The sequence below is a fragment of the Lepisma saccharinum genome, chromosome 1 (assembly GCF_977018435.1).
Source record: "Lepisma saccharinum chromosome 1, izLepSacc3.1, whole genome shotgun sequence".
Taxonomy (NCBI): Eukaryota; Metazoa; Arthropoda; class Insecta; order Zygentoma; family Lepismatidae; genus Lepisma; species Lepisma saccharinum.
The window spans coordinates 183,986,830-184,014,392 of record NC_139229.1 but is presented as its reverse complement, the minus strand read 5'-3'; the positions used below and the strand labels follow the sequence as shown (position 1 = coordinate 184,014,392).

Here is a 27,563-nt window from a genome sequence, read left to right as displayed (position 1 = left end):
CTAGCAAAAATGATGCTAGAAACTTACAAACTGACAATCGTAGTCACAATGAGGCGAGACAAGCCAGAGATACCTGCAGTAATGCTCAAAAAGGAGAAACCTGACAGTTCAAAATTTTGTTTTGATGGTCAAAAAACAATGGTGACATACCAGGCTAAACAATCGAAACAAGTAGTTCTTCTATCTACAACACACGAAAAGCCAACAGTCGGTGCAAGTGGAAAGCCAGATATCATAGAATTTTATAATTATACTAAAGGTGCTGTAGATAGATTTGACGAAATGTCAACTTTAATGTCATGTTCCCGGAAAACTAGAAGATGGCCCCTATGTGTATTCTATGGGATGTTGAACAGCATTCTTATAAACTCCTATGTTATTTATGTTCATCAAGCAATCTCAAAGAAAGAGAAACCAATGAAAGAAGAGCGTTTGCCAAGGAAATCTGTATGGATCTCACTACTCCTCAAGCCCAGGAACGACAAAAACTGCCAAATTTGTCTAGAAATCTCAAGCAACATATGGAAGATGATGTTGGACCATCAGCTCCCCCTGCTCAAGATGTTCACAGAGAACCAGGAACAAGAAAAATATGAGCAATTTGCCCAGCCAAAAAATAGGAGGATGACCCGGTTCCAGTGTGCAACCTGTGCCAAGCATATTTGCTTAGAGCATCGAGGAGATGTGTGCGTAGAATGTGTTAAAAAAATACTAAATCTCATACAAATATCATAAACCATGTAAAACATTGTAATTTATAATGTGCATGTCTTAATTACAAGTATTTTTAATTTTTAAATTTTTTAAACATTGTTTTGCTAAGAGTAGTCTGAGCGACTACGCGTTACCATTAACGTATGGCATAGAGGCGTTACCATTCCAGGGTTAAATACTACTATTTTGGATTTTTCTAAAGATATTGATATTCTTTTCTATTAATTTATATTCAAACATTGAGATATCTTTTAAGCGATTGTTCGAGTCTAAATATGTACATACATCATCAGTATATTGTAGAAACTGAAATGGGGAATCTATTATTGTTTAATATCTGATAAATAAATATTAAATAATAATGGGCTCAGACAGTAGCGTACGCAGGATTTCATCAAGGGGGGTGTTATTTCTAAAACTTTTTTCCAAATTCACATTACCATTATTTTATTATACTTTAATTAAATAATAATAACCACAATTAATTAATAATACTTATAATTAATTAATTAGCTAAATTAATACTAATAATACTACTAATACCACTACTACTACTATTAAGTAGTAGAGATCTACATAAATATAGTATTTATGAAAACAATACAACGAAATTACTTTCTAGTCATTCGATTTTTATCAAATCCTGGGAGCATTTTTTTGTTTCTTTCTTCCGAAATAATTGTCTGGTCAACGAGGTGAGACATTTCAAAGGTGAAGAAGATCCATAAATACAAGAAAATATATTAAAATAAATTGAAATAATCAAAGTATGGAACTCATCCAAGAAGCTGCGGTGATCTGGTCGGTAGAGCGTCTGACAAGTGACAATCACGTAGGAGATCCAGATTCGATTCCCAAAATGGGTTGGAATTTTTCCGGCTTCTTCCCCGCACAAATGTCCCTGATAATTCACATCTGGATTGTCTCCCTGTTCTTACCAACAAAACATTTTACAATAGTTACAACGAGGTGACACATTTTAAAGAGGGACATTCAAACGTGCTGCGGTAAACAATACAATGGGAAGGCGAATTGGTGAATTTTCAAATAAATATCCGTTAAGAACTAAAAAATCAAAATGTGAAATGCGAAACCTCTTTTAAAGTGAATCCCGATTACCATTTTTGTCTTTGAATACAATTTTAATAGACTGAAAAGCTCCAAAAATACGAAATATTTCATTATGCATCCTGCCCTCCAAAACGAAGCCATGTGCTATCCACATTTACTATTCCAGCCCCTCCCGAAAAAAAATCTGCGTTCGGCAGTGTATTGAACATTGTTGGAACTGAGATACAAAACAACTTTTTTTCTCTTTAAAATCATAGTTACCCTAACTTAACCTCATAAACTCGTGTTTATTTTCAAGGCATCACTCTGAAAGACGCGTATGTTTGGAATGCTGTGCTTTTCTCCATGCTGCATGGAATTAATAATTCAAATTATTATTATTAGTACTAGTAGTAGAAGTAGTAATAGTAATATTATTGTCCCAGATCTTTGTGAAAAATTGGCCATTTAATTTTTTTTCCACAGCATTTTTCATAATATTTCACAAGCTCAAGGGGGGGGTTTAAACCCCGTAACCCCCCCTTGCGTACGCCACTGGGCTCGGAGGACTTCCCTGTGGTAGTCCTTGTCCAATATATTTTGGACCTACCATTTCTGAACCAAAATGAAAATAAAGTTGTCTTTTAGATAACAATTTAAATATTGAATAAACACAGAAATCAAGTTAAAGGGATTAAAAAATAACATAAACATTTGTTCAAGGAGAAAGGTAATTAGGAAAGGACGTGTCAATATGTCAGCTCGAAAGAGGCCGGGACGATTATAATCTACTTGTAATCTCATATTCTTTCACTCTCTTTTATAAATGTGAAATTGAGTACAAAGCTTAAAAAGGGATTTGAGTACCTTGATCATAGAATGCCTTGATCTTTGGTAAGCCAAGGTTACAAAACCGGTGGGGGAAGGGGGCAGGGACAGTTTACTTTCCCTTGATATATAAGATTTAGGATATTGAGGGGCAAAAGTGGGAGCAACCGCCCCCTAATCGCCGTCATTGTTGACATAGATTACTGTGACTGAATTGAAATTATGTGTGAAATAAATAATTTTTAGGTAGACATCCGTTTTCCTGGGGGAGTGTGGGGGCAGTTATCTGTAGTAGGTAGTTGTGATATGTGACATCCCGAAAAGTCGGTAACGGATTGGAAAGATAATGTACCGTCCCGATTTCGACTTCAAGAAAAAAAATTCCCTAATTTCCTGCAGTGTCCGAAAATTGCAAAATATCGTGTTTAAAAGTTGGCCGAGTCTGCTGCCACGCACGTGTCAGCAGCAAGAATAAGCGTCAAATTTGCTGCTGCCACGTAATTCGTCTGCTAAGAGGATGTTACAAATCTTAAGAACAGATTAAGACGAGAGAAATGCAAGTTTATGATTAGTGGGAATGGATGTACAGGTAATTTAGAACCTTATTCTTTAGAAAGCATTTAGCGATATTATTTTAATGCTAACAGAACTTAACCTAACTAGGAGAGCATTTAGGTTTATTATTAGAAGAATGCTGAGGGACCTAATCTTAAAACATTTTTGTGAAAGTAATCGCTACAACTTCACAGTATGTGTTACAGACGTAATTGCATACATAGCATGATGAAATCAAGATAAAACAAAGACCGAGTCTACTGCCACGCGCATCTTTTTTGAGGTTCCAGCAGAAAAAGAACGTGGCAGCAGACACTACCTTAAAAGTTGTTTCGTCTCGATGTTTTCTGCACTATACGTGTCTGAAGTTCCTTCAAAATAGTAGGTTTTATTCCTTCCTCTTGAGGGAGGGAGTGCCGAATCGGGAAATGACGAATATTTCCCGTCCCGAACGCACATATGTCTAAAAAATTGACCTGGCAACACGTTGTCACTGTCACTTACGAAGTTTGTAAACAAATGGTTGATAAGTCTTGTAGGTAAGTTAGTGTATAGAATGTCGTATCAGTTATTCTGAACTATTTTGTATGTATCCATGTAGCCAACCGGTAGCGTAAGTACCTTTGAATAATTAGGGTCATAGAATTCTGATTTTGTACAGTCGTGTAATCGAGCGACACATTGAGCGCTGTAACGTCACCAAGATCTAGTGTTTAACACTAGACAGAGAAAGAGGTATGCTGCGAAAAGGTCAGACAAAGTTAAAACCCTGCGATCTGCTGCTGCTGTTGTGAAATTGTCGATGGTGATATACACACAGCCTTGACATCAGATCGCGCGGGTGAACTCAACTAATCATTCCCCTTCATAACTCAAATTTTTATTCTAAATCTTTCACCGTTTCCACTTTGGAACTCACTGTCCCTGAAAATCCGTAATGCAAGTTCAGAGGCGCAACCAAGATTTTTTGTCGGAGGGGGGGGGGACAAGTACCAAGATAAATATTATTATTATTATTATTATTATTAATAGTGGTAGTAGTAAGAAATACGGGAACGAGTTTACAATACCGGACCACTCTCCAATTTCTATGAAAGTTCGCCTACTCATTAACTGTGAACTCCTAATCACGAATCTGCATGTAATAATTGGCGGTCAAGTATGGAAATCGAGAAAAAAACCGAAATAAACTATGTTTTCTTAACGTAACGTAACCCTACCATAAGAAAAATAGCTCCACGGAAGATGCCATTTTCCCAACAAAGAAATCAACAGGCAAGACAAGGTATAGTTCTCTTAGCTAAAATATTAATTTTTCTTTGTATTTATGCTAATGGAACCTAACCTATCAGGCCTAACCTAACCTCGTAGGCATTCCTCGTCTGACGTCAGCAAGATTGTTGTGCGTAAAGGAAGACCATTAACAAATTGCGAAAGAAGGATGGTTCTGCACGTAAATGTACAATTTTTACAAGTGACCGCCAAATATGAACTACAGATACGTCATCAGGACACCGAAATTAGTAAGTAGGCGAAAATTTATAGAAATTGGAGAGTGGTCCGGTATTGTAAACTCATGCCGAAAAATTAATATTTTAGCTAAGAGAACTATACCTTGTCTTGCCTGTTGATTTCTTTGTTGGGAAAATGGCATCTTCCGTGGAGCTATTGTTCTTATGGTAGGGTTACGTTACGTTAAGAAAACATAGTTTATTTCGTTTTTTTTTTCCTCGATTTCCATACTTGACCGCCAATTATTACATGCAGATTCGTGATTAGGAGTTCACAGTTAATGAGTAGGCGAACTTTCATAGAAATTGGAGAGTGGTCTGGTATTGTAAACTCGTTCCAACTTTTCTTTGTATTTATGCTAATGGAACCTAACCTAACAGGCCTAACCTAACCTCGTAGGCATTCCTCGTCTGACGTCAGCAAGATTGTTGTGCGTAAAGGAAGACCATTAACAAATTGCGAAAGAAGGATGGTTCCGAATTACTGTGTATGGACAATTACCCTGGTAAATCGCAAGGTCATTTTACAAGTTCTGCACGTAAATGTACAATTTTAACAAATGACCGCCAAATATGAACTACAGATACGTCATCAGGACACCGAAATTAGTATACCGGAGACACCTATCAATGATTTATTTCGCAATTTTTTACATTGCTAACGTACTATTCTGTATTGCGGAACATTTCTTTAGGTGAAATAATGAATTTCTAACGAAAATAATGTCTATTTCTTACTTTAACGTACTTACTGTTGTTCCTTATTTCCCACAAACGATCCACGGGTAGCCCCAAAAACCATTGATGTTAGCCCAAAAATTCACGATAGCCTCATGAACCATCACGGGGACGAGGTATGCCTACTAGGTTAGGTTAGGCCTGTTAGGTTAGGTTCCATTAGCACTCCTTTCGTTCAATTTAGCATATACGGACAACATCGGCTTCTAGCAGCAGCAATAGCACGTCGGAAATAGATTTTCGTAGAAAACCACATGCATTCGCATTAAAATGGATCAAAACTACATTCCCGAACATCAAGAACACTACAGAAAATGTTTTGCGTAAGTACTTTCTCCTGTAAATTTGAAGAAATCCGTCTCCGGTATAGTAAAGTGTTACCAAAGCATTTGTTTGGAACAAACGATTTGAAATAATTTTTCAACACGTTCAATTTCACATTAGCTAATAATAGAAAACAAACAGACACACTGTATTTTTGAATGGCAGAAAATGAATGAGAAATGCATTCCGAAGATAATTCTTTTTGGGCATATAACATGTAGGCCTATAACTGGTAAAAATTTACTATCCTTCAGACACCTCTAATTTTTTCGTTTCGTCAATTTTTGGCATTCATACTTAAGTATTTGCTTCTGGGAACAATCCTGAAGGTGTATCAACGTTGTTTTGATGAAATTAATTGCAATTTTTCACATTACCAGTACATCTTTCTGGTAGGCCTTTTCGCTTGCCTGAGACACAATATGGCGAGTACACCTTCCTACATAAATGTGGATGCATGGTGAAATTCAGGTAAATTGTCTGTATCCTGGAAACGTATTTCTTCAAATTTACAAGTTTGGGGCTCATTTGGGGGCAGGTGACTCTGGCCAATTTCTAACATGCCTTTAACAGGGACTCTATAGAAAAAGCCGGAGCAGAGGCGGGGTAGCGGTAGGGGCAGTAGGCCAATTACCCCAGTGGCGGAACCCAGAATTGATGGGAAATTTGGATTCAAAAATTTCAAATGAAAATATTTTTTTTGTTTAAATTTGCCACAGATTCCGGGACGGATAGCCCCAAGAACCATTCACGGATAGTGCCACAAAACATTACAATTTTCTTCGTAAAACAATGCGAAAAAGTTTAAAAAAATTTAGATCAGATGAGCTTTGTTCACGGGTATGTCTTGTGTTCCGAAGGTTGAAACACTTCATAACGAATGAAAATCGACAAAACACAAGCACAACACGCGATTATGTAGGAAATTGTACGCACCATATTGTGTCTCAGGCAAGCGAGAAGACTACGAGAAAGAAGTACTCGTAATGTGAAAAATTGCAATTACTTTGATCAAAAAAACGTCAATACACCTTAAGGAATGTTCCGCGAAACAGATAAATAAGTACGAATGTCAAAAATTGACGAAACGAAGAAGTTATAGGTGTCCGACGGATAATAAATTTTTACCCTAATTTCTCTAAGCTCCATTCATTCTCATCATTCTGATTAGGCTAAAAAGTCAGATGACGTAAAATGAAAATAATAACAAAAGATAGAGGACATGTCGCTGCAGAAACTTACGACAAATAATTCTTAGATATGTATTTACCACTGCATACTAAGAGCCCAATCGAGATGAGTAGCCTACCGTTCTTTTAAATTGTTCCATTATCGACATTTCACTCCACAAAATAAGCATATTTACATTATGATCTTGCTTGTAGCCTTGTTTTTGTACCGGGAAGTAATCATTACTTGAAAAGGAAAGGCTGCGTTGAAGCCCCCATGTATTTGAATTGGCATTTTTGTTGTTTAGCGTCCCTTTTTTGACACATTTGAGTATTATCGACCTTGAGGATGAGCAGTGATTATGAAATTGGTGAATGGACACTCACAAGGAACACCCATGTCCAGCCATGTACTCAAGGGGCAGGGCAATGCGACCATTTTGTCCCTTCGAACTATGATATGTTTTAAGTTGAAGCTATAAAAATCTATGAAACTAACATTGACGATTTTTCAGATTTTGCCTGAAATTTGATTTTGTCCCTGCATAAATGAACGGGTTCTTTGCGGATAGATGCAAGTTCCAGGACTCTGCAGTCTACAATATTTGTTAATTTTAGTTTGATCACTATTGATGCATGTCTTTTAGTTTTACCGAGAAGTTGACCTCATAATTATTCGAACTTAAAAAGGGAATTTGAAGTATTTTTTTTGTTTAAAATTCACATCATGCACCGATAAGCTATTTGGAACTGAACCAACAGTTTAAATTGAGATCTGATCGACTACGTGCCTGTACCAGTTTTTGAACCTGGAAACCATTGAATACAAGGCTAATTTTACACCAAGAGAAACTGTAGTGTGTTTACAGTTTACATTTCCTTTTGTATGAGCTTCACCCCATGAGTACATATATTTTGTTTCCTTTCTTAATACCTAATAAACACCATTAAATGATTACCAGATTAATATGCTTTTACCAAAAGTGATTCTGATATCACAAAATCCTTATGTACATTATTCTATAAATTATTTATTTAAAGTGATTTAAATCAGTGTTATTTTTTAAAAAAATCACCTGATTTAAATTAATGCACCTTGAGTGTAGGTTAGACTTTGTACCTCATTGATTTTTTTTATTGGTATGATTGTGATTTTTTTACAAATATTAATTACTAGGGATTCCTTTACCTTCCCAATGCTGTGACTTCATGCTCCACTACAAGCTTGCATATATCTTTAGCTTTTTTCCACACATTTTATAGAAGACAAATGACAGTCAAACATTTTTAACATGTTGTTTCTCACTATTTGAGAGTAAAATTTATGGTAGATATCGTAGCATTGAGTTATCCAGCCATACAATCAGCACATCTATGTAAAATCTTAACATTAATTTGAGGTCAAATTTCAAGAAAGTTCAATTATCAACATTTTGTGGGAATTATAATAATATCACTGATATTTGTTTCGTATGCTACCTTATGCAGGTGAATCAGCTATGGCGATGACAGACGAATCTGAATGGGGCAGACAAGTTACCAGCCTTCTTCAGTTGTATGTATTTATATTTATTTATGTATAAATAATTATAAACTAAGAAATACTATTTTGTAAAAAAATTGACTTTAGTAATATGAAAAGATAAAATTGTATTTGGTAGCCAACATCAAAAATGTTCAGTCACACATGTGTATAGAGTGACCACAAGGAAAACAACCTTGGACGAAAAGTCCCCGTGCAGCTTTCCCTTCTTCCGTTCAGCTTGGGCCATAAGGAAGCATGGCCCACTCTCCCCCTCCCCTCCATACAGGAGTCGCGGGTCTGCGCAGGTTTCTTTGCTTGTGGTTCCACTATATTTACAGGGGTAGACAAAACTAAAAACAATTCAGGTACCAGCCCCTTTTATGCAAGAGCAAGTATTTTAAAATTATTATTATTATTATTATTTGCAAAAACAGTCCAAATAAGATAAAGCTACATGTTTTGAAATATGACCTTAAAATATCTAATTTATTGACTGACACAACTGAATTGATAGTAAGTAGTTCATTCCTGTGCCAGAATGACCTTCCTAGAGAACACTATATACACATGGCTTTACCTGTAACAGCATGAATAACTATGCAATACATTCTAATATATGGCCATCTCTACCATATTACTGCAGATTTTAAAATTTGTCTAGCAACTGTGCAAAAATCTATAACGGCGTTTATTATTCTGATAGTGATGCAGAAAACACACAAACATTAAGAAACACATACTGTGCTCGTTATTTAAAAAAAAAATGGGGTAATTTAAATGTCCATAAACAAACTTGAAATATTAAAAAGAATTAGGGCTTAGCCAATGCTTGAAATTTGTAACAATGAAAGGTTTTTCAAAATATTGGTTAATATTAGGGGATGTGTATTACTCTCCAATAATAAGTCTCAGTTTGCTTTAAAATATTCAAAAAGTATATCAGAATATTAAAATCTATTATGGAATCACCTAATACAGCTTTTGCACGAAATATTGTTGTAGAATCAAAGGAAACTTCAAATTTTGCATAACTTGCAGGGTAATTAAACTTCCCAAAACTGTCACATGACATTTTTTTGGGCCCTGCAAAAGACGAAAATTGTAGACAATTATTGACAAAGAAAATCCAACCAATACTTTCTGATACCATGGTATGAGCTCAGCCTTAAAAAAAAAATTCTTAGAATTGAATTTGAAAATTCAGGTGCGATTATATATGTCTACCCCTGTGTATTTATATGCAAGGTATTATGAAAATAAAAATGATGGAAATGCTATGCAACCTGAACTTTTAACAATTTGAAAACTTTAGGAGATATTCAAACCTTGGGGGAGCGACATCTTATGGTAATTCTTTACAGCTGAATAGCTGAATGACAATGTACCAACATTATCACAATGGCATAATTTGAAATTTTGTAACTGACACTAGGTGTTGTTATTTTAGTCATTAAATGTCACTCTTTTATCTCTCTTTCATGATGGTGATGATTGGGGTAGGGAAACAGTAATGGATTAAAGATGTCCTCTCGGAGGTGGCAGATGCCATTACCATGCTCCTAACTTTCGGCATCCCAGAATATTCCCCTCTCCCCATAACCTTTGGTCTTGCCATATATGTCATCAAATGCTAAAGTTTTTTGTGCCATTTTTGCCAAACAAGGGTTTTTTCTTTCACCCCTGGTACTTACCCAGGGTCTATGAGCAATGCCCTAGACTACCTTCTTGACACAATGTTGCTAATTTTGCTGTTGTCTTTTTATGCTAAGTTTAAGGTATTGAAATTACCATATATAGTAGGTTAATAAGACAAGATTTTGTAATTAACTAGGATACATCTTTATTTCCAAATTATTTGTAATAATGGTTCGGAAGTTTGCATAGCTATGCTCTGAACACGTGCTCTTTGAAAATTGATAGTGCAAGTGAAACCCATGTGTTCCCTTCCTCTGCGTTCTGCTCACTGCTGGAAGTACTATAACTAGGGTTGCACATTCGACAGGCAGTGCACCTTACATAATTTATTATCTGAGAAGGTACAAGGGCTATTTGTTTTCAACCTCCGATAGGCAGTGATCAGAACGCTACATGTTAAAAGTAGCTTAGCTACAGCTACTCCTCCAAAATGTAGCTTCGCTACAGCTACATTTAACTAATAGTAGCTCGCTACGCTACTCTTGATCAAACACTTTCTGGTGGAATCGTTGAAGAAGGTCTTGGGTTGATGCAGCAACATGCCGTCAGACATTGTCATGAAGCAACACAATGTCTGAAGACAGCATGCCTGTGTGTAGTCTGCGCAATTTCTCACAGTATGCAGCCGCATTGATTGTGCCCCTCTGCCTGTAGAAATCGTATCACACTACGCACCTCGCACTTGGCGGGAGAGTCGATTGTAGCAGTCATCTCTATGTGCCCGTCGCTCAGCTTCAACTCAAGCGTTGGCCTAGGCAGTGGTGGTAGTGGCAGGGGGGATGCCAATCACGCTGCATGATGCCCCGCTTCCTAGCGCTTGACGGGCTACCTGGCGGTGCCATTGGTGGTTTAGAAAAAAATAGCCCTTGTATATTTCTGCAAGGGCTATTTTTTTTTCTCTTATATTTCTGCAAACCCGATGCCTAAGAGGGCATAAGGGAGATATTTCTGCAAGCTTGTTAAGCAAGTGAAACATGCTTGTGCGATCTTTCATATTTAGTTATTTTATTCCTGTTTCTCATGCTATCTTTTGACAGAATCATAACTTTATGTTCGGGTGATGATAATGTCTTACTTTCCTGTAAACAGATTTGAAATACTTCATATAAAATAAAAAAATATTAATGGAATTAAATGTTCAATGCAAGAAAGTTCAATGTAAACCATAATGAACTAATTCTTTCACCAATGTTAAAACTGGGTGGTATTTATAGGGAATTGCCAAAGGCGATCAAAAGATTTTCCCCTAAAACACTGTTTCAGTTTGAAGTTATCATCTCAGAGAATAATATTGTCTAAATTTCTTTAAAATTATCATTAACTGTATTGAAGTAATGAATTCAATTTTGCCACAGACTTCTTAATAAACTTATAAATTTATTTATTTTTACCTTGAAAATTAATGCTCAGTAGGTTTTTAAAGAAATAAAAGTAGTACAAGCAAGAAATTTTAAATGTGTTGTGGACAAAATATACTTCAGTTTGATATGCTTGTTATTGCTGGTAGTTACAGTAGAAATTGTTTATTAAATCTGGCTAATTTTTTGGAACTCTTTATGATGTAGAAATCTACTACAGTACGTGGTTATACCTGGGTGTTTGCATCTAGAGCATCTAGAGCAGTGGTTCTCAAACTGTGGTATGCATACCCCCAGGGGGTACATGAACAACTTAAAGGAGCTACGAGATCAGCTCGGAAGAGAAATGTCGAAAATACCCACATGGAAATATTTTTCAAGCAGACTTCATAGCTTTAACACTCAACAGTGTTAAGGCTCATTTTGACACCGACACTCTTATCTTTGTTTCATATGTTTTGAGATAAAATACTCATTCAAAATCTATAATATACAAAATTTGGAGCCAAATCTTCGCTTGAAAGTTTCAAGTGCACAACCAAACATCAAGAAACTGTGAAGCTCTGCAGGCACAACCTTCTCGCTACAAACTCTGAGTCTTTATATAAAAAAACCTCCAAAATTGAGCTTGACAGTTTGTTTACAAACTTATTTTTGTTCTTTACTTGTTTTTCAATAATTCTGGATAAATATATGAAAAATAAAGTTTTTTTTAATATATTTTTTAGCAAACATGTGTTCCACATTTTTACTTTTGTAATTAATCATGAAGACTGTGAACGTAGGAATACCCTAAAACTAATAAACGTAGAATTCTAATGTTTATTTGTTAACATCTTTCCACATACAACCCAATTGCCAATTTCATTTATTGCAGATACACACCTCCAACATATCAAAAATGCCCAAACAATCCTGAAAACCCACTTTCAGAGAAAACCTATGGTTATTAGATGTTATTAGACGTTTAGTTATGACTAGAGGCTACAATGAGAAAAAAGTTTGAGAATCGCTGATCTAGAGTTATAATTGTATATCACTAAATTTTACTATGTATTTTCTGCACTATAATTGTTCTGGATTCATAGAAAAAATAATTCTTTGTTATTCACTAGTCGATACATTTCAAGCACAAAATAGAAACTCCCTTCCCCTACCGTACAATTAATTACTGTTCAGTTTCTCTTCACATTATTGCCTTTATCTGTGAATAAATACATGTAAGCGAATTACTAACTTATCCACGAGACTTACTTTTCATAGTTCTATTAATTTCGGTGGTCCCTGCCATCATCCACTTGGGAACTTGTTGCTTCACTGCTGGGTGCGCGCGGAGTGGTTAGTACATCGTGCTACGACTCCAGGGGTCCCGGGTTCGAATCCCAGCCTGGGCATGGATCTTTGTGAGTGTCCATTTTATCAATTTCATCATGTCATCACTCATCCCCATCTTCGCAAATTAGCCAAAAGTGGCATAAAAAGCAAAGTAAAATAAAGCAATTCAATTCAATGCTGGGTGCGCTTCCAGTTTCTGTTGTTTAATTGCATGCCACTAGGAGCACTGGTGTAGTCAGTTTGCCCACTGCATTTGTTGCACGTGTTGGGTTTCAGTTGCTGCGGTAGTGGGAGCGAAATGTGATGCTCCTGACCACTGTCAATGTTTAGCTCATGCGAAAAGTGCATAATTGCAGTAAATGCAGTGAAATATTTAAGTAATATCTAATGTTACATGTTGGTGTCTTTGAAAATGTCAAGCATAGGATGTATTTTAGTTAAGTAACTATGAAAGGCTTACTCTTGGTTCATTCTAGATCTGCTCGAGTTTCTGCATCAAGCATAGATTTGTATGGTGATGTGATTCAGACTTTGCCTCCTCACTTGAAGAACAGACTCTTGTTAATGTTGACCCAGAGAGGGAAGCTGACAAACAGCGCTTTGAAGTACTTGGCACACTCCAGGATAAAGAAGTTGGACCTCAGTCTTTCGGACATAAATGATGAGTGTCTCAAGACTATCGCTGTGTGCTCTGACTTGAGGGAGCTGAATGTTAACAGTGGAAATGTTGTGATAGAGAACATCAGCCCAGCAGGTATGATTGTGTTCAATTTTGTAATTTTGTGTGCTGGAAGATGTGGATTTGAATGAGGGTAGAAAATGTATTATTTCAAATAATGGTATCTGAATCGATATGTCTTTCGTCTCTCATTGCTCTCTACATAGGGCTCTTGACAGGATCGGAGTATATTTTAATTTCAGACTTCAGTAAACAATATACAAGCAACCAGCCAATTATTTTCTTTAGGAAACCACAAGTAATCATATCAATTTCATCAGTTGCATCTCTATAAATATAAGGTGCATTCAATAAATAACTGGAAAAGTAGTATAAAAATATGTTTGTTATTTTGTGAAGGCATCTGTAAGCTATTCATAGCTGCGGCTTACACGCCTGTCTTGTGCATGGGATGCTGGGAAACAATTACACAAGATGGCGGCACCCTTAACAGGAGTGCTCCAAGCTGGAGCAGTGAAGGCTTGAAACCGATAGAAATTCATCACCGCATGACAGTTCAGTATGGCGACAACTGTATGAGTCGATCATAAGTGTATGAGTGGGCTGAGAAGACAACAATGGAATGGCAACATCCTTAGTCTTCCAGACTGAAGTAGGTGAGTGCTCAATGGAGTGCGGGAAAGTCATGTTAACTTTGTTGTGGGACCACAAGGGGCCAATTCTTGAACATTACATGCCCAGAGGTCTTAATGTAAACAGTACCACCTACTCCAACCTTTTGCCCGAAAAGCTGAAACCAGCCATTCTGCAGAGACAATGTGGTCTGGTGTCGACTGGTGTGTTTTTGCTCCATGGCAATGTGAGACCACACACTGCCAATATCACATTGTCTACCATCGAGGACCTAAAGTTTGAGTGTTTACCCCACCCACTGTATTTGCCCGATCTTGCACCTTCCAATCTCCACACCTTTGGCCCACTGAAAGATGCACTAAGTGGATTGAGGTTCCAGAATGACGACGAAGTCCAGTCAGCGGTGCGTGAGTGGTTACGCACACATCCAAAATATTTTTTTCCTGTGGAAGCAGTGCCCTTATCAAGCACTGGCATAGTCTTTTGGTGCTTGTAACATATTTCCGTTTACAAGATATTTCTGGTTATATATTGAATGAGCCTTGTATATTAGCAAGGGTAGAAAAACAGGGTGCCCAGTCACCATAGCACCTGAATTTTAAAATTCAATTCTAAAGAAAAATATATATATTTCAAGTTGCTTATGGAAATTTCCATTATATATTTTTTTAAATAACAAGTACAGTATATGTTTATTAATGTTTATGTGTTTTCTGTATCTCACGTATCATTAAATCAAAGCAAAAACATGCCATTATAAATTTTTGCACTGTTCCTAGATGAATTTTAAAATCTGCAGTGATATCGTAGAGTTGGCCATATATTAGAATAGATTGGATATTTATTCATGCTGTTACCAGTTGAGCCTTCTTTAGAAAGATCACTCACTCCAACACAAGAATTAATTACTTTTAATCCAATCTTGCATTAATAAATAAATTAAATGTTTTAAAATCACATTTCATAGCTTATTTTAGTTGGATTCATGGCTTTCTTAGCCAGTATTTACAAAAAGAAAAAAAAATGCTGCCTTCTGATTAAAAGGGACTGGTGCTTAAGTTATTTTTAGTTTTGTCCACCCCTGTATGATAGTATATGATAAACTTGAAAATTTTGATTAAATTGGAGGTATAGAAAAAGAGTCAAGATACCCGTACTAAGTAAGTATACAGGGTGTTTCATAATATTCTTCGGGGTTCAGATATTGAAGTATTACACTTACTGCAATGAAACCAGCAGTGAACTACGGTATGATGGTGTCAGCAAAAAAAAATCTTTGAGTTTTTCATGTTTAGGGGAATAAAAAACACAGTTAATAATTAGAATACATACGTGAGTACTAAAATGATTTCCGCGAAACTTACTTGTAAATGTTCAAATAATTTCTGTGGCCTCTGCCACCATCCACTTGGGAAACTCGATGCTTCACTGTTGGGTTGACTTCCGGTTCCTGTTTCCTCGCTTATCGCTAGGGGCGCTTGTTTCAAATGGTGCTGGTTTCGTTGTGGTAGGTGCAGTACTCTGCTTGTAATAAATTATCCTGAAGAACATTATGAAATGCCCTGTAGAATGGTGAATGGTTGTGCCCCTCTTGGAAATATATGCACGAAACACCACTGGTATCAACAATTTTACTGTTTCTGAATTTGCTTGTGACAGCAACGCAGATTATTTCAAGATAGTTTTAGCAAGACTGGTTATTTTATTATTTACAGTGCTTGTAGATTTGTTTCCCCGTCTTCCACTTCTGAATTCCATCTGTATCCGCCGCTGTCTAGCTGTCACGGATGATGTGATTGAATCGCTGGTGAAGAGTTGTCCAAATCTCACAGCACTGGATGCTGGAGGTTGTACAATGCTTACAGATAGGTCATTGAAAGCAATTGGGAAGTGCTCAACTAAACTAATAGCTCTCAGTGTGTCCAGATCACAGGTATGGAAAAATTGATTTAATATTTTGATGTGAATATTGTTAACTAGCATCCAGACCAGGATGAAAGTGACACTAAGGGAGCTTTCAGACCAAAGTGACAAGTGGTATTGTTGCTTGGAAACAAACCTGCAGTAATCAATGCAATTTTTCGAACCAAAGAGACGCAAGCTGCATGTGCCACTTGTCGCTTGCATATTGCTCGGACTGTGCCATTTTCTCAATACTGTCTGTTGTTCGTGAATGCTTGTTTGCTTATAAACTGAAAGGACTGTGTCGCTTGTCACTTGAGTGTGAACCCTTGCTGTCTTGTGTCAAAAGTCATTTGTAGCTTCGATCTGAAGTCTCCCTAAGTGTACCCTAAAATAGTCTTAACCCTCCCTCAGAATCATTTATAGTAGAACAAGAATCACCCACACGGATAGAGATTGATTTCACTCTTAAATGCCCAAGCTGTTTTCCTGGTATTTGTGCAAGTGCCCAGAAAGCATGTCTTCAGCAGGAAATTTGAAATTCTGTACTGTTTTAAATAAAAGTAAATATCTTGGAAACTAAGATTGGTAGAGTTACAAATTCGTAGCTCCCCATTTTCCTTATGATGGTGGGTGGCCACCTGTCCCATACACTAGCTGAAATCTCAGGAGAAAAGTAGTTACACTTTCCCCAGGAGATTCGAACCTGCATGCGTTCCGCAGCCGAAGCCCTTTGCGCATGACACATTAGACTGCATGGCCACAGTGCAGGACTCATTCACTACAGATTAGATTATAAGTCTCTGGTCATAAAAACAAAATCTTCTGTACAGTTGGAAGAAGAAGCGAAATTTCAATTTCGACCATCTGCCATGGAGACAATTTTCATAACATGGAACCTAATGCCACTCTTGTTACAAAAAATATGCACTTATTGTTGATACTTTTGAGTCGGTATGGGTTAGTATTTTCATTGTGAATTAAGAAACAAACAAATTGATGTGCCAAACGTTAGTAGATCTTCAGCTTTGTTCTGACGATCCCAGGCTCAAATACCTGCAAGGAAAGAATTTTTTTCACTGATGAGCAATTAATGGACTGATCAGAGAAATCAAAGCAGCTTAGAACTAATTAAGTCAGAACATTTTGGTAGCAATTAATTGTGAGTATAGTTGTAGATTTTTTTAAATTTGCACAAGAAGGTAAAAAAATGCTTGGTTCTGCAGCATTAATTGACAAATACATATAGGTTAGGACTAAGGAACATGTAAATTTTTATTCTGGATTGTGACCTGTATATTATATACAATGTAAATTAAATGTTTTGCTTAATATTATCCAGTTAACAAAATTATTATGGATAATTTTTTATTTAATTCTTGGTGTGATTTATTAATGTCATTTAAAAATCTGGATTATCCAGATAATCATTATCCAAATTATCTGCAATTTTCAAAATGGATACCATATAATTTGAAATGCAAATACTCATTATTTGGATTGGTTTGGTCATCCATAGTTGTGAAGGAAACAGTGCAATATGTACTAAAAGTATTATCTATACTCAAATATAAATAACATTTGGATCATATTTGCACATGGAATAAGTTTTGTATGCAGTGTCATAACTAACATTGTTTGAATAACAAATACTTGCTTAACTTTTCAGATTACTGACGAAGGGATTTCTGCCCTTGTTATGAAAGAGTGTGGGAAATCCCTGACAGAACTCAGAATTGATGGTTGCCAGGGAGTTACTGATGAAGCAATCCAAATAATTGTTATGTACTGTGTGAACTTGAACATCTTCATCTTTCACAATTGTCGCATCACAGGTAGTAAAATTTTACTTCTTTTCTTTATTGTACTGTTTGCTTTTTTGAGAGTTTAGTGAGATTTTTTTTAAAAAAATAATGTTTCTGGTTAATTTTTGCTTCTGAGTCTTTTTTTTAATGATCATTCACTACCTTAATATTATACTTGCCTCGTTCTTTGGATCCCCAGGAGGCATCAAAGCGTGCCGGTTTCCTTTGGAAACCAGATCCTCCCACCCTCTAGAACATTGCTATCTTGCGACGCGTGCAGGGTGAGAATGCTGTCAACAAGCTGGACATTGCCAAGTTACTTCCTCCCCCAAGGCCTTCTCTTCACTGCCTCTCACATTCACAAACTCAGCAACAAGAGAGCAGTGTGAGGTGCGTATGTGAGTTCGTATTCTTCAATTGACAAAGTGTATTTTTTAATTTTTTTTTGTAGTTTATCGTTATATCATAGAAATATTAGGGGAAAACAGAGTTTGTATCGACATGTGGCGACCGTGGGACACATCCGAAGTTCCAGATCATTCAACGAACCAAGATAATCCTCAACAAAGCACTTCCGGAGCACCGAACAGAAAAGTATCCAAAACCAAAACGTTGAACAAACAAAGTCAGTTATTTGTGTGTAATGTGCACGAATATGTCGAAAAGAAAAAGCTAGGAAAAGGAGCCATTGCAGAGACAGCCAAAATATTAATTAGACAGAAAAAACGTGCGAAATGTGATTCGGAGAGGTCCAGTCACACCAAAGAAGCCTGGAAATAAAAGAAGAAAATTTAACGAAGTGGACGAGTTTACTTGCGATTTTATTAGACGCGAGATTTACAAGTTCTACAGTAAAGGACAGTCACCGACAGTGAGTGAACTATTGAAACTTTTAAAAAGTGTGTCGGACTTCCCTTATGAAGAAACAACGCTTCGAGAACTAATAAAAAAAACTTGGTTTTCGGTTTGGTCGCTTAAGGAAAAAGAATGTAATAATGGAATCGGCGAGAATTGTTGCTTGGAGATACCGGTACCTGCGGAGACTACAGGACCTGCGTTCAGAAGGCTGCAAACTCATTTACTTGGACGAGACTTGGTACGACACCTACGATGCAGTCAAGAAGGGGTGGGACGATGGTACATGCAATTGTATTTTGAAGTCGCCATCAAGAGGGGGAAACGTATTATGGTGCTGAATTTTACCTGATCGGTTACGTTCTGATCTGTCTGAAGGCTCCACTAAACGTACATTTCCACTGACATCTGGAATTTCTTCTGAATCAATATTACAAAGTACATCTTGAGACTGCCTTAATTGTCCATCATCATCATCTGAATCCGAAGAACCTTGTAGCAAATATTCATTTGAAGTAATTTCAATAAAATATTAAAATTGTCTTTTTTTATATTTTAATTTCTTGTACGTACACTGTCAATTAGTAATCACACATACTAATGTGTCATGTAAATTTATTGAGGAAATAATATGACCTTTTTAGGCCAATGTCCTATATATAGGACAGTACATAAAATATGCAAATGTATTTTATTCAAAGTAACATTCAAGAATATGAAATGTGTTTTTATATTTCAGAGACATACTAAATTACATATTGCAACTCGCCTTCATTATACTGTTAGGTCTATATCGGGGGGGATCCAATATGGCTGACTGTAGGGCACCAAAATTAAGCAATTGAATAAAAATGGTAGAACCTGAAAAATACAGCAAAACAAATTTGTTACATTTATTACATGAAACTAGCTCTATAAACACGGTTTTGAACAAAGGAAACAAACCCAGTCAAGACACATTAACAAATAATGATTTTAGGAAAAGGTGTCCTAAATATACGACACTGGCCTGAAATGGGTTAAGGATGCGTGTTCGAGCCCGAGAGGTTTTTTTATTATTATTATTTTTATTTTGTAGCTACCAATGAAGCTCCAACATGTGTGTTCGAATCTGCATTTTGACAGTGTAACTTTTTTTAAAATCTTGTATAACTATGGATATTCTCGAATACATGGAATGTGGGAAGTGCATACGACATGCATTTTCAATCTATGATTTAACCCACTAATTTCTAAAAACGTCTTATATATTTTCTTCTTCACAAAATGATTTTGCACTTGGGGTCCAAACATGGAGCTGTTAGTCCATACGTACTTTCAGCGTGACTGTACAGTGTTATTACAAATGATCTTTCCGATTACAAGCTTGAATAACTCACGTTTAATAACACTTAGATACATGAAAGTTGTGTCAATGGCAAAGGAAACTCAAAAATTTTCAGTGGTTGGTACAACTGTCGCGCAGTTATCGATTTCGTCGCTAGGGGCGATAGGAGAGACAAAGGCTGCCAGTGAAGACAGGAAGGCTGTTTGTGTGCTGGATTTTCACATCTGCCATTCTGTTATCACTGTGCAACGTAATTTTAGAAGGAAGTTTGGTGAAGATGCACCCAGTGGGCCCAGTATCCGTAAGTGGTATTCTGACTTTAAAACAAGGGAGTGCATCTGCAAGCGAAAGTCAACCGGCCATCCACCAGTAAGCGAGACAACTGTGGAGCGTGTAAGAGAGTTTCATACGAAGTCCACAGAAATCCACCACCACAGCCAGCAGAGAATTAGACATCCCGTAACCAACTATGTGGAAGACTTTACGCGGTTCCATCCTTACCGTCTGCAATTGTTGCAGGTCCTGAGACCGGACGACAAAGCCAAGAGACTGTCTTCTGCAAGGACATGCAAATCGAAATGGAAACTGATGGTTTCACAGAATCATTGGTGTTCAGTGATGAAGCCACCTTCCATCTGTCGGGCAAAGTGCACAAAAATAATGTCAGGATCTGGGGTCGGGAAAATCCTAGAGGTTATGTGGACATGGCTTCTTCCACAAATGGAACAGGATATCGAAAGTTTAATTTTTCAACAGGATGGGGCACCACCCCATTTCCACTTAGATGTCAGACGTGAACTGAATAGGCGACTACCGAAGAGATGGATTGGGTGTTCACCTCCACGTTCCCCCCGACCTTACACCCTGTGACTTTTTTCTCTGGGACTTTGTCAAACAACAAGTGTATCGGTCCACCTTTACCACCTACCATCCAGGATCTTCGTGTTCGCATCACAGAGGCCATTGCATTAGTGGATCGTTCAATGTTACAACATGCATGGCAGGTATTGGACTACAGGCTCGATGTGTGTCGCGTGACACAGGGAGCTCACATTGAGCACATATAATGTGATGTTGTGAACCAAATGTAATACAAAACTTTTTGAGTTTCCCTTTCCATTGATACCATTTTCATGTATCTGAGTGTTATTAAACGTGAGTTATTCAAGTTTGTAATTGGAAAGATCATTTGTAATAACCCTGTATATTACATGTCTCTACCTTTTAAACTAAAGATGATTTTGAGTTTGTTTACACAAGTTTGCGTTGTCAACTATTAATATGTTTAATTTAATCTGTATCTAAGGAGATATTGTTCTGGAATCCTAGCATAAGAATGAAACAGACGTTTTCTACTTTTACACAACTTATGCATCGGGACGATACTGATTGGCCGAAAAACGATGTGCTAAAGGTGGTCGTAAGAACATTCGTTTCGCTATTCTTATACATAGCCAGAGATTTTAAAACAAATTATATTGACGTGGTTGTTTGGGATTTTCAGATTTAGGTTTCCCCACAAAGCAAGAACTATAGTGGATTTAATTTCATACACAACAATATGTTCATATCAACTCTATGTCTTTTTTGCATTTATGGCTCGTCCACATGGCTTTCCACATTTTGTAAGAGATTTAATATCAAGTAGTTACTCTCAAAACCATTACATTTTTATAAAAAATAGCAGTCGTTTCGAAATGTGTAATTAATTCCATTCTAGGCATACACTAGTTGGGATTGCACTGTAAAAAAATCTACCTTTGATGAGAACCGAACCCGGGACCATTTAGCATGTTGGCAACTTATCATACCGACTTGACTAAAGTCATATTTCCACAGCATTTTATTGCCCACTTTGACTTCAGTAGAAAAAAAAAATTATTAAAGGGGGTTGGGGCATGGATGACGTTCTTTCAATTTTTAAGGAATTTTAAGGTATGTGTGTAGTTAGGGACTGATAAATTTAGTGATGCAAGGTCGATATCTTCTCTCACTAGGCATGTACACAACACGTAAAATAACAAAGTTTTTCAAGGTGTAAAACAACGTTTATCATTTTAATAGAAAGAATATAAATGGCAAACTGCAAGAAACCAGTGGTCAGAAGTAGCGACCTACTTGTAGCGTCGCTACTGTAGCGACGCTACATTTTGAAAATTGTAGTTGTAGCGGTAGCAAAACTACAAAATTCCTGTAGTTGTAGCGAAATTTTCGCTACAGCTACATTTTTCTCAGCATTTTGAGGTGAATTTTGAATGTGGCAACAGCGTCAGAAAAAATCGACAATAACCCTTAATTTTGCAGGAGGTTCATAAAGACAGTCTATTACATGGAGATACAGATTATCTAGATTGTAGATTATAGATATCTGCGTAATTTATTTAATTAGTATCTGAATAATTCAGATATCCAGATAACTAACTGACATATATGAATATATTCCTGCTAACAGCTACGTTTTTGTAGCTGCATCGCTATTTTGGGGAAAAAACATGCCTTGTTTGCGTCACCCCCCGGAACAAATACTGTGGATATTCATGGTGTAAGACAGACCAAAATGTCATTAATTGCTGTATAAGACACAACTTGCAGTGCAAAAACGAGCGATGGATTTTCCACTGCACTGACAAGGGAATAGTGCCAGCAATAAATGGCTCAGTACGTTAACAGTATTGATCATCATCAGTATATAGGATCTCACCAGCAAGAAATTATTGTTACAAGAATGAAAGAGTTTCTGGAATTACAATTATTTTTGCGATAGTATTTGTTCACAAATTTTAAAATTACAATATGTTTAGAACACTCAGGTTTACACGACAGTTTCCTCAATAATTTTATCATATTTCAATAAGTATGTACGAGTTATTGACTTTCTGCAGAAATGACAATTTTCTTTAGTTAATATACGTACATAGTTTTCAAATTTATGTATTTCTCCTACTTTTGCGTCACTTTTCTGTAACTTTTGCTAATCACGACATCATCATCATCCTTCGCCATTTCCTGCCTCTGGCTGGGTCTCCATTTTTTCATGGTCTATCACCACTCCTCTCTTTCCACGGTGTTCCAATCTTGTCCTCTCCTCCTAACACTCTCCACTATCTGCTCTTTCCACTGACATCTTGGTCTCCCCCTTGGCCTTATTCCCACTCCTTTTGCATTGTAAGCTCTTACTGGCAGTCTTTTCTACACCCATCCTCTTCATGTGTCCGAACCATCTCATCTGTGCCTGATGTATTCTGTCCTGAAGCTTCACTACACCCACTGTCTGTCGGATCTTCTCATTCCTTATTCTATCCCTTCTAGTCTTCCTCAAAAGACTTAAAAATTTAATCTCCATTGCCTCCATCTTTTTTTTTTGTCTCTCTATGTCATTGTCCACGTCTCTGCTCCATACATAATTATTGGCACATAGTATGTTTTATATATTACCTTCTTGTATTCCATAGGTACATCCCTGTTCCATATTAATCTTCGAATGCTTTGAAATAGTCCCCCACCCATTTGTCCTCTTCTGTTTACCTCCTCATCTATTCTTCCACTTCTCTCAATCATGGCAATGAGGATGAATGGTTTATTTAATTATTCTCTTATCTATAGTCGCTTTCTGCCACTTTCAGCTAATTGTGAGACGAGGAAGAAAGATGAATGATGAGCAGTGTGGGGAATGGAGGAGCAGGAGGATCCCATCCTCCCAACGTGGCGTCTTTCTTAGTTTTTGTTATGAGTCCATTTTATGCATAGATAAGCTGATCGAGACTGGATCCGAACCACTATGTGCCTCTGCTGGGTATCGAACCTGGAGCCCTTTTGTAAACAATGGGCTCCAGGTACTTTTCATTCAAAATGCTGTCTTCATATCAGTCTATAAAAAAATAAATATTTGTTCTCAAGAAAAATATGTTGATGTGAACATAAATACGTAATCCTACAAAATTTTATTTGTGTATAGTTGTAATCATTAACTTGGGTAACACCGTAATTGCAATATTCATATATCAAATTTGAATTGATAAGCCACTTGCATAGGTATGGTATTCTCAAAAACTATAGTAAAAATAAATAACTGAAGTAACACTGCTACCAAAATTATCGAATGACTGGAATCATGATAATAAATAACATAATCTATTTACCAGTAGTAGGGGATCTTTAATATTCATATGGTTGTTTTATTTTTTATGCAGAAGTAGTGCAAAAAGTAGCAAAGTAGCGAGTAGGAGTAGCGTAGCGAGCTACTTTTTGGTAAATGTAGCTGTAGCTGTAGCAAGCTACTTTTTGGTAAATGTAGCTGTAGCGAAGCTACATTTTGGAAGAGTATCTGTAGCTGTAGCGAAGCTACTTTTAAAATGTAGCGTTCTGATCACTGCAAGAAACATCACTTTATAAAATAAGAGCTTGCCACAATTGCTAACAATTCCAACATTAACGTTTGCGTCTGTGTATAGATTTAGAGGCAAGATTTAATAGCATAGCAATAGCCTAATATAAGCAAATAATCTAGTGATGTCAATTCCATGCAAAACATTAGATTCAAATAATAGACTACACTTGGTGTTTATTTTATTTATGTCTCATTTCTTGGCTTCAACTTAATTAAAGTAATTTGGTATTCAGCAGTTTCAAAATTATTTGCAATTTGAATAAAAAATAAAACCATTTGTCATCAAATTTGCAATTAATATTTCACAGACTTACATTAGTTTGCATTTTATCGTTTTAAAAAAAGTGTTGTAGTGGAGATTCGAACTGGAGACCCTTTGTGTAGTGGGCAAATATCATAGTCACTGGACCACACCATGATTCTTGTTCAAATGCTTACATGTCCCTATCCAGTCAAGCACTTGCACTGATCAAGATAAAACGGATCAAAATCATGGCAACAGTGTTTGCTAAAATCTACACCACGGAGTACATTGCGATGAAGCACCACTTCAAAAATCATTAATATAACCACTCCTTTCTGAAGGTACGAAATGTTTTCATTTTTTCACATAGTATTTCAGATTCTTGTGGCTACAGCCTGAATGCGTTGTTTCACAACAAAATCTTCCTTACTAGTCATAAAAAAAAAAAAATCACCGGTATTGACAGAACTACCACTGTGCCATCTGTACACAGCAGTTTGAACATGACGGGACCATATATTTTTTGTTATTTACTTAAATACCTTTAATTGTAACGAAATTATAAGTATTCCAGGTCGTAGTGAATAAAACAACCTTTTATATCGGAAAATTTCTTCCTTACTGAATCTATATGATTTGTATCTTTATCCAAATGAATTTGGGCCTATGCTTTAGTATAGTCCACTTTAAGCACATATAGGCTAATCGGGACTGGACCTACAGTTTCAATTGGGATCTGAAACCACTGTGCAATGTGCCTCCAGCTGGTACTTGGCGAAAATTAATAAAGTAAGACATAATCAACATTGTACAAAAGTACAACTTTTAATAGATAATTTAAAAAAAAACATAATCAATCATATTGTGAGTGTTCATAGGACCATCACAGAGGATATTTATTGCATTTAATGTAAATAATGTGACAATTCTGATTTCACTTTGCTAGTTCACTTTAGCAAATTTTGATGCTCAGATTCATTAGATAAAAATAAAATTGAGAATTGTAAGTTTCTGTACCAATAAAGTGTGGGAAGCTATATTATTGTTTTTCATTGTGAGTAGCTACTTCGAGTTTTAAGTAAATGTTGGATGTGGGTATGGGAGACAGTATCAAGTGCATTACTTTATTCATAAGTTTATTCCTTTATTAGAAACATACTTGTGTCCTATTTTAAATTTATTTGTAATCAAGAACAAATAACAGTTTATTAGCTTCTAATTTGTTTTGTTCCATCTTTATTTGCAGATCAGTCAAGAGATGCTTTGGATATATTTCTTTCTAGGTCATCCTTCAAGCAATTGTCACTCACTGTGCATTAATGAAATCTAGACTGCAACTGGAGATTTCATACTTGAAATTTGTTTTTATACAGTATTACAACATCTCAACTGAGTGCCTTGATGGGAACAAGTCGAATATACATTTTTATTTTTATTATTATTTTTATTAACATGTTAATTATGTCTTGCATCTACTTATTTTCTGTGATATTTTGAAACATGCATGGTGCCATATTTGAATTCAAGAAGAATATGTAATATATTCAATATTAACTGAATGTGTTAACATTCTGCTTTGTGATGAATGCATTTTTTTTTCTGTAGGAGGTATATTCTCAGTATATATAATAGAGTGAAAGTGCATTTTAGATGTGTTGTGAAATTTTTAGTTGTCTTGCTTTATTTGAACAGTTATGAAATTAAAAGTTCAAATGACTTTCAAATTAAAATCATATAAGAAAGTTTCAAATAGATCAACTGAAACTTGTTAACTTTCGGAAACATATCTGGAAGGAAGGCAGTCTCCTAATTTTTTCTTCATTTGTCATATCTGCCTAGTAGATTATATTTTATTCCTATTTAAATAATTGTTATTGTTGAAAATGAAAAGAATTGCAGTATGCTCAGATCTTACAAATTATGACTTCTCGCAACATTCCAGTCTTCCAAATTTTTTAAAAAATCATGCTTTTATTACTATTATTATTATTTTTTTAGATTTCCCAATTCATTCATCCTTTTACTCTCCTTTTTTAAAAGAAAAATAAGTTGCATCACACACGACATAATATCTTGAATGTAAGAATGGATAAATAGTTGTAAATAATGTAAATCATATGGCTGAATATAGGTGTACATTCCTGTAGAATGGTTCTGCTCTAATTCATGAAGTTGACAAAAATGTGAGCTCTTTCACAGGTGTGAAGCTGTTTGCAAATATATTTGCATATGCAATAGGCACATATGTTATCTATATCCTGCTTCTTCTTTTTTTTTGGCTAAAATTGCTGGAAGAACAAACTAACCTTCGTTGAGTTTGAAGATTGAAACTAATTAGTGAAACATTAGAAAGACTGCACATGTAAGGAAGGCCCAGTGATTTTTTCAATTGAGAGGTTTCATCACATGTAAAAGCAACAGTTGGCAGCTCGTAAGTTATTTCTGATATTGTTTCAAAATTCTAGAATGTATTCAATATATATCCAAAGGTATATTAATTTGAATCTCCTTAGATAAGTTACTAAACAATTGTACCTGTAAGAAAAAGCGATGCAAGAAAAATTTAATTTTTTTAACGTATTTGACATATCTATAGAATTTACCAGTTGAGGTGTAGATAAAAATAATGTATTTTTGTAGTCTTTATCACTATATTTGCATAGAATATAGTTTGTTATGCTCATATTGAAGTAGCTGCTCAGGAACATTAACATAAGTTAATGGTGTATACTTTTTTGCACAAGTAATACTCTGACAAGCCTAATCTTGGTCCAAATGAAAATGAACAGCATCAGAGGAAGTTAATTGTTAATGGAGAGGTTAGGTACTACATTTAAGTAAGTTTCTCTGCAAAGATAGGATATTATTGTACTTTTGAAATCAGAGATTTATGTTTATGCAATAAATGTTTTTAAGACTTCATGCAATT

The 27,563-nt window shown here is 36.0% G+C and overlaps 1 protein-coding gene across 2 annotated transcripts; it reads left to right on the top strand.

The window, feature by feature from the left end:
* Window positions 1-601: 601 nt before the first annotated feature.
* LOC145990598 (protein AMN1 homolog) lies at window positions 602-26,875 on the top strand. 2 transcript variants are annotated; one of them, XM_083126261.1, is made up of 6 exons: window positions 602-686; window positions 8,378-8,444; window positions 13,279-13,556; window positions 15,830-16,047; window positions 17,686-17,851; window positions 25,881-26,875. In XM_083126261.1, exons 1-6 carry the CDS (start codon window positions 683-685, stop codon window positions 25,952-25,954), a joined length of 807 nt encoding a protein of 268 aa, XP_082982387.1. In that variant the 5' UTR covers window positions 602-682; the 3' UTR covers window positions 25,955-26,875. The 2 variants fall into 2 exon arrangements, with proteins under 2 accessions (XP_082982387.1, XP_082982388.1); XM_083126262.1 differs by lacking the exon at window positions 602-686 and adding an exon at window positions 3,605-3,686.
* Window positions 26,876-27,563: the final 688 nt, after the last annotated feature.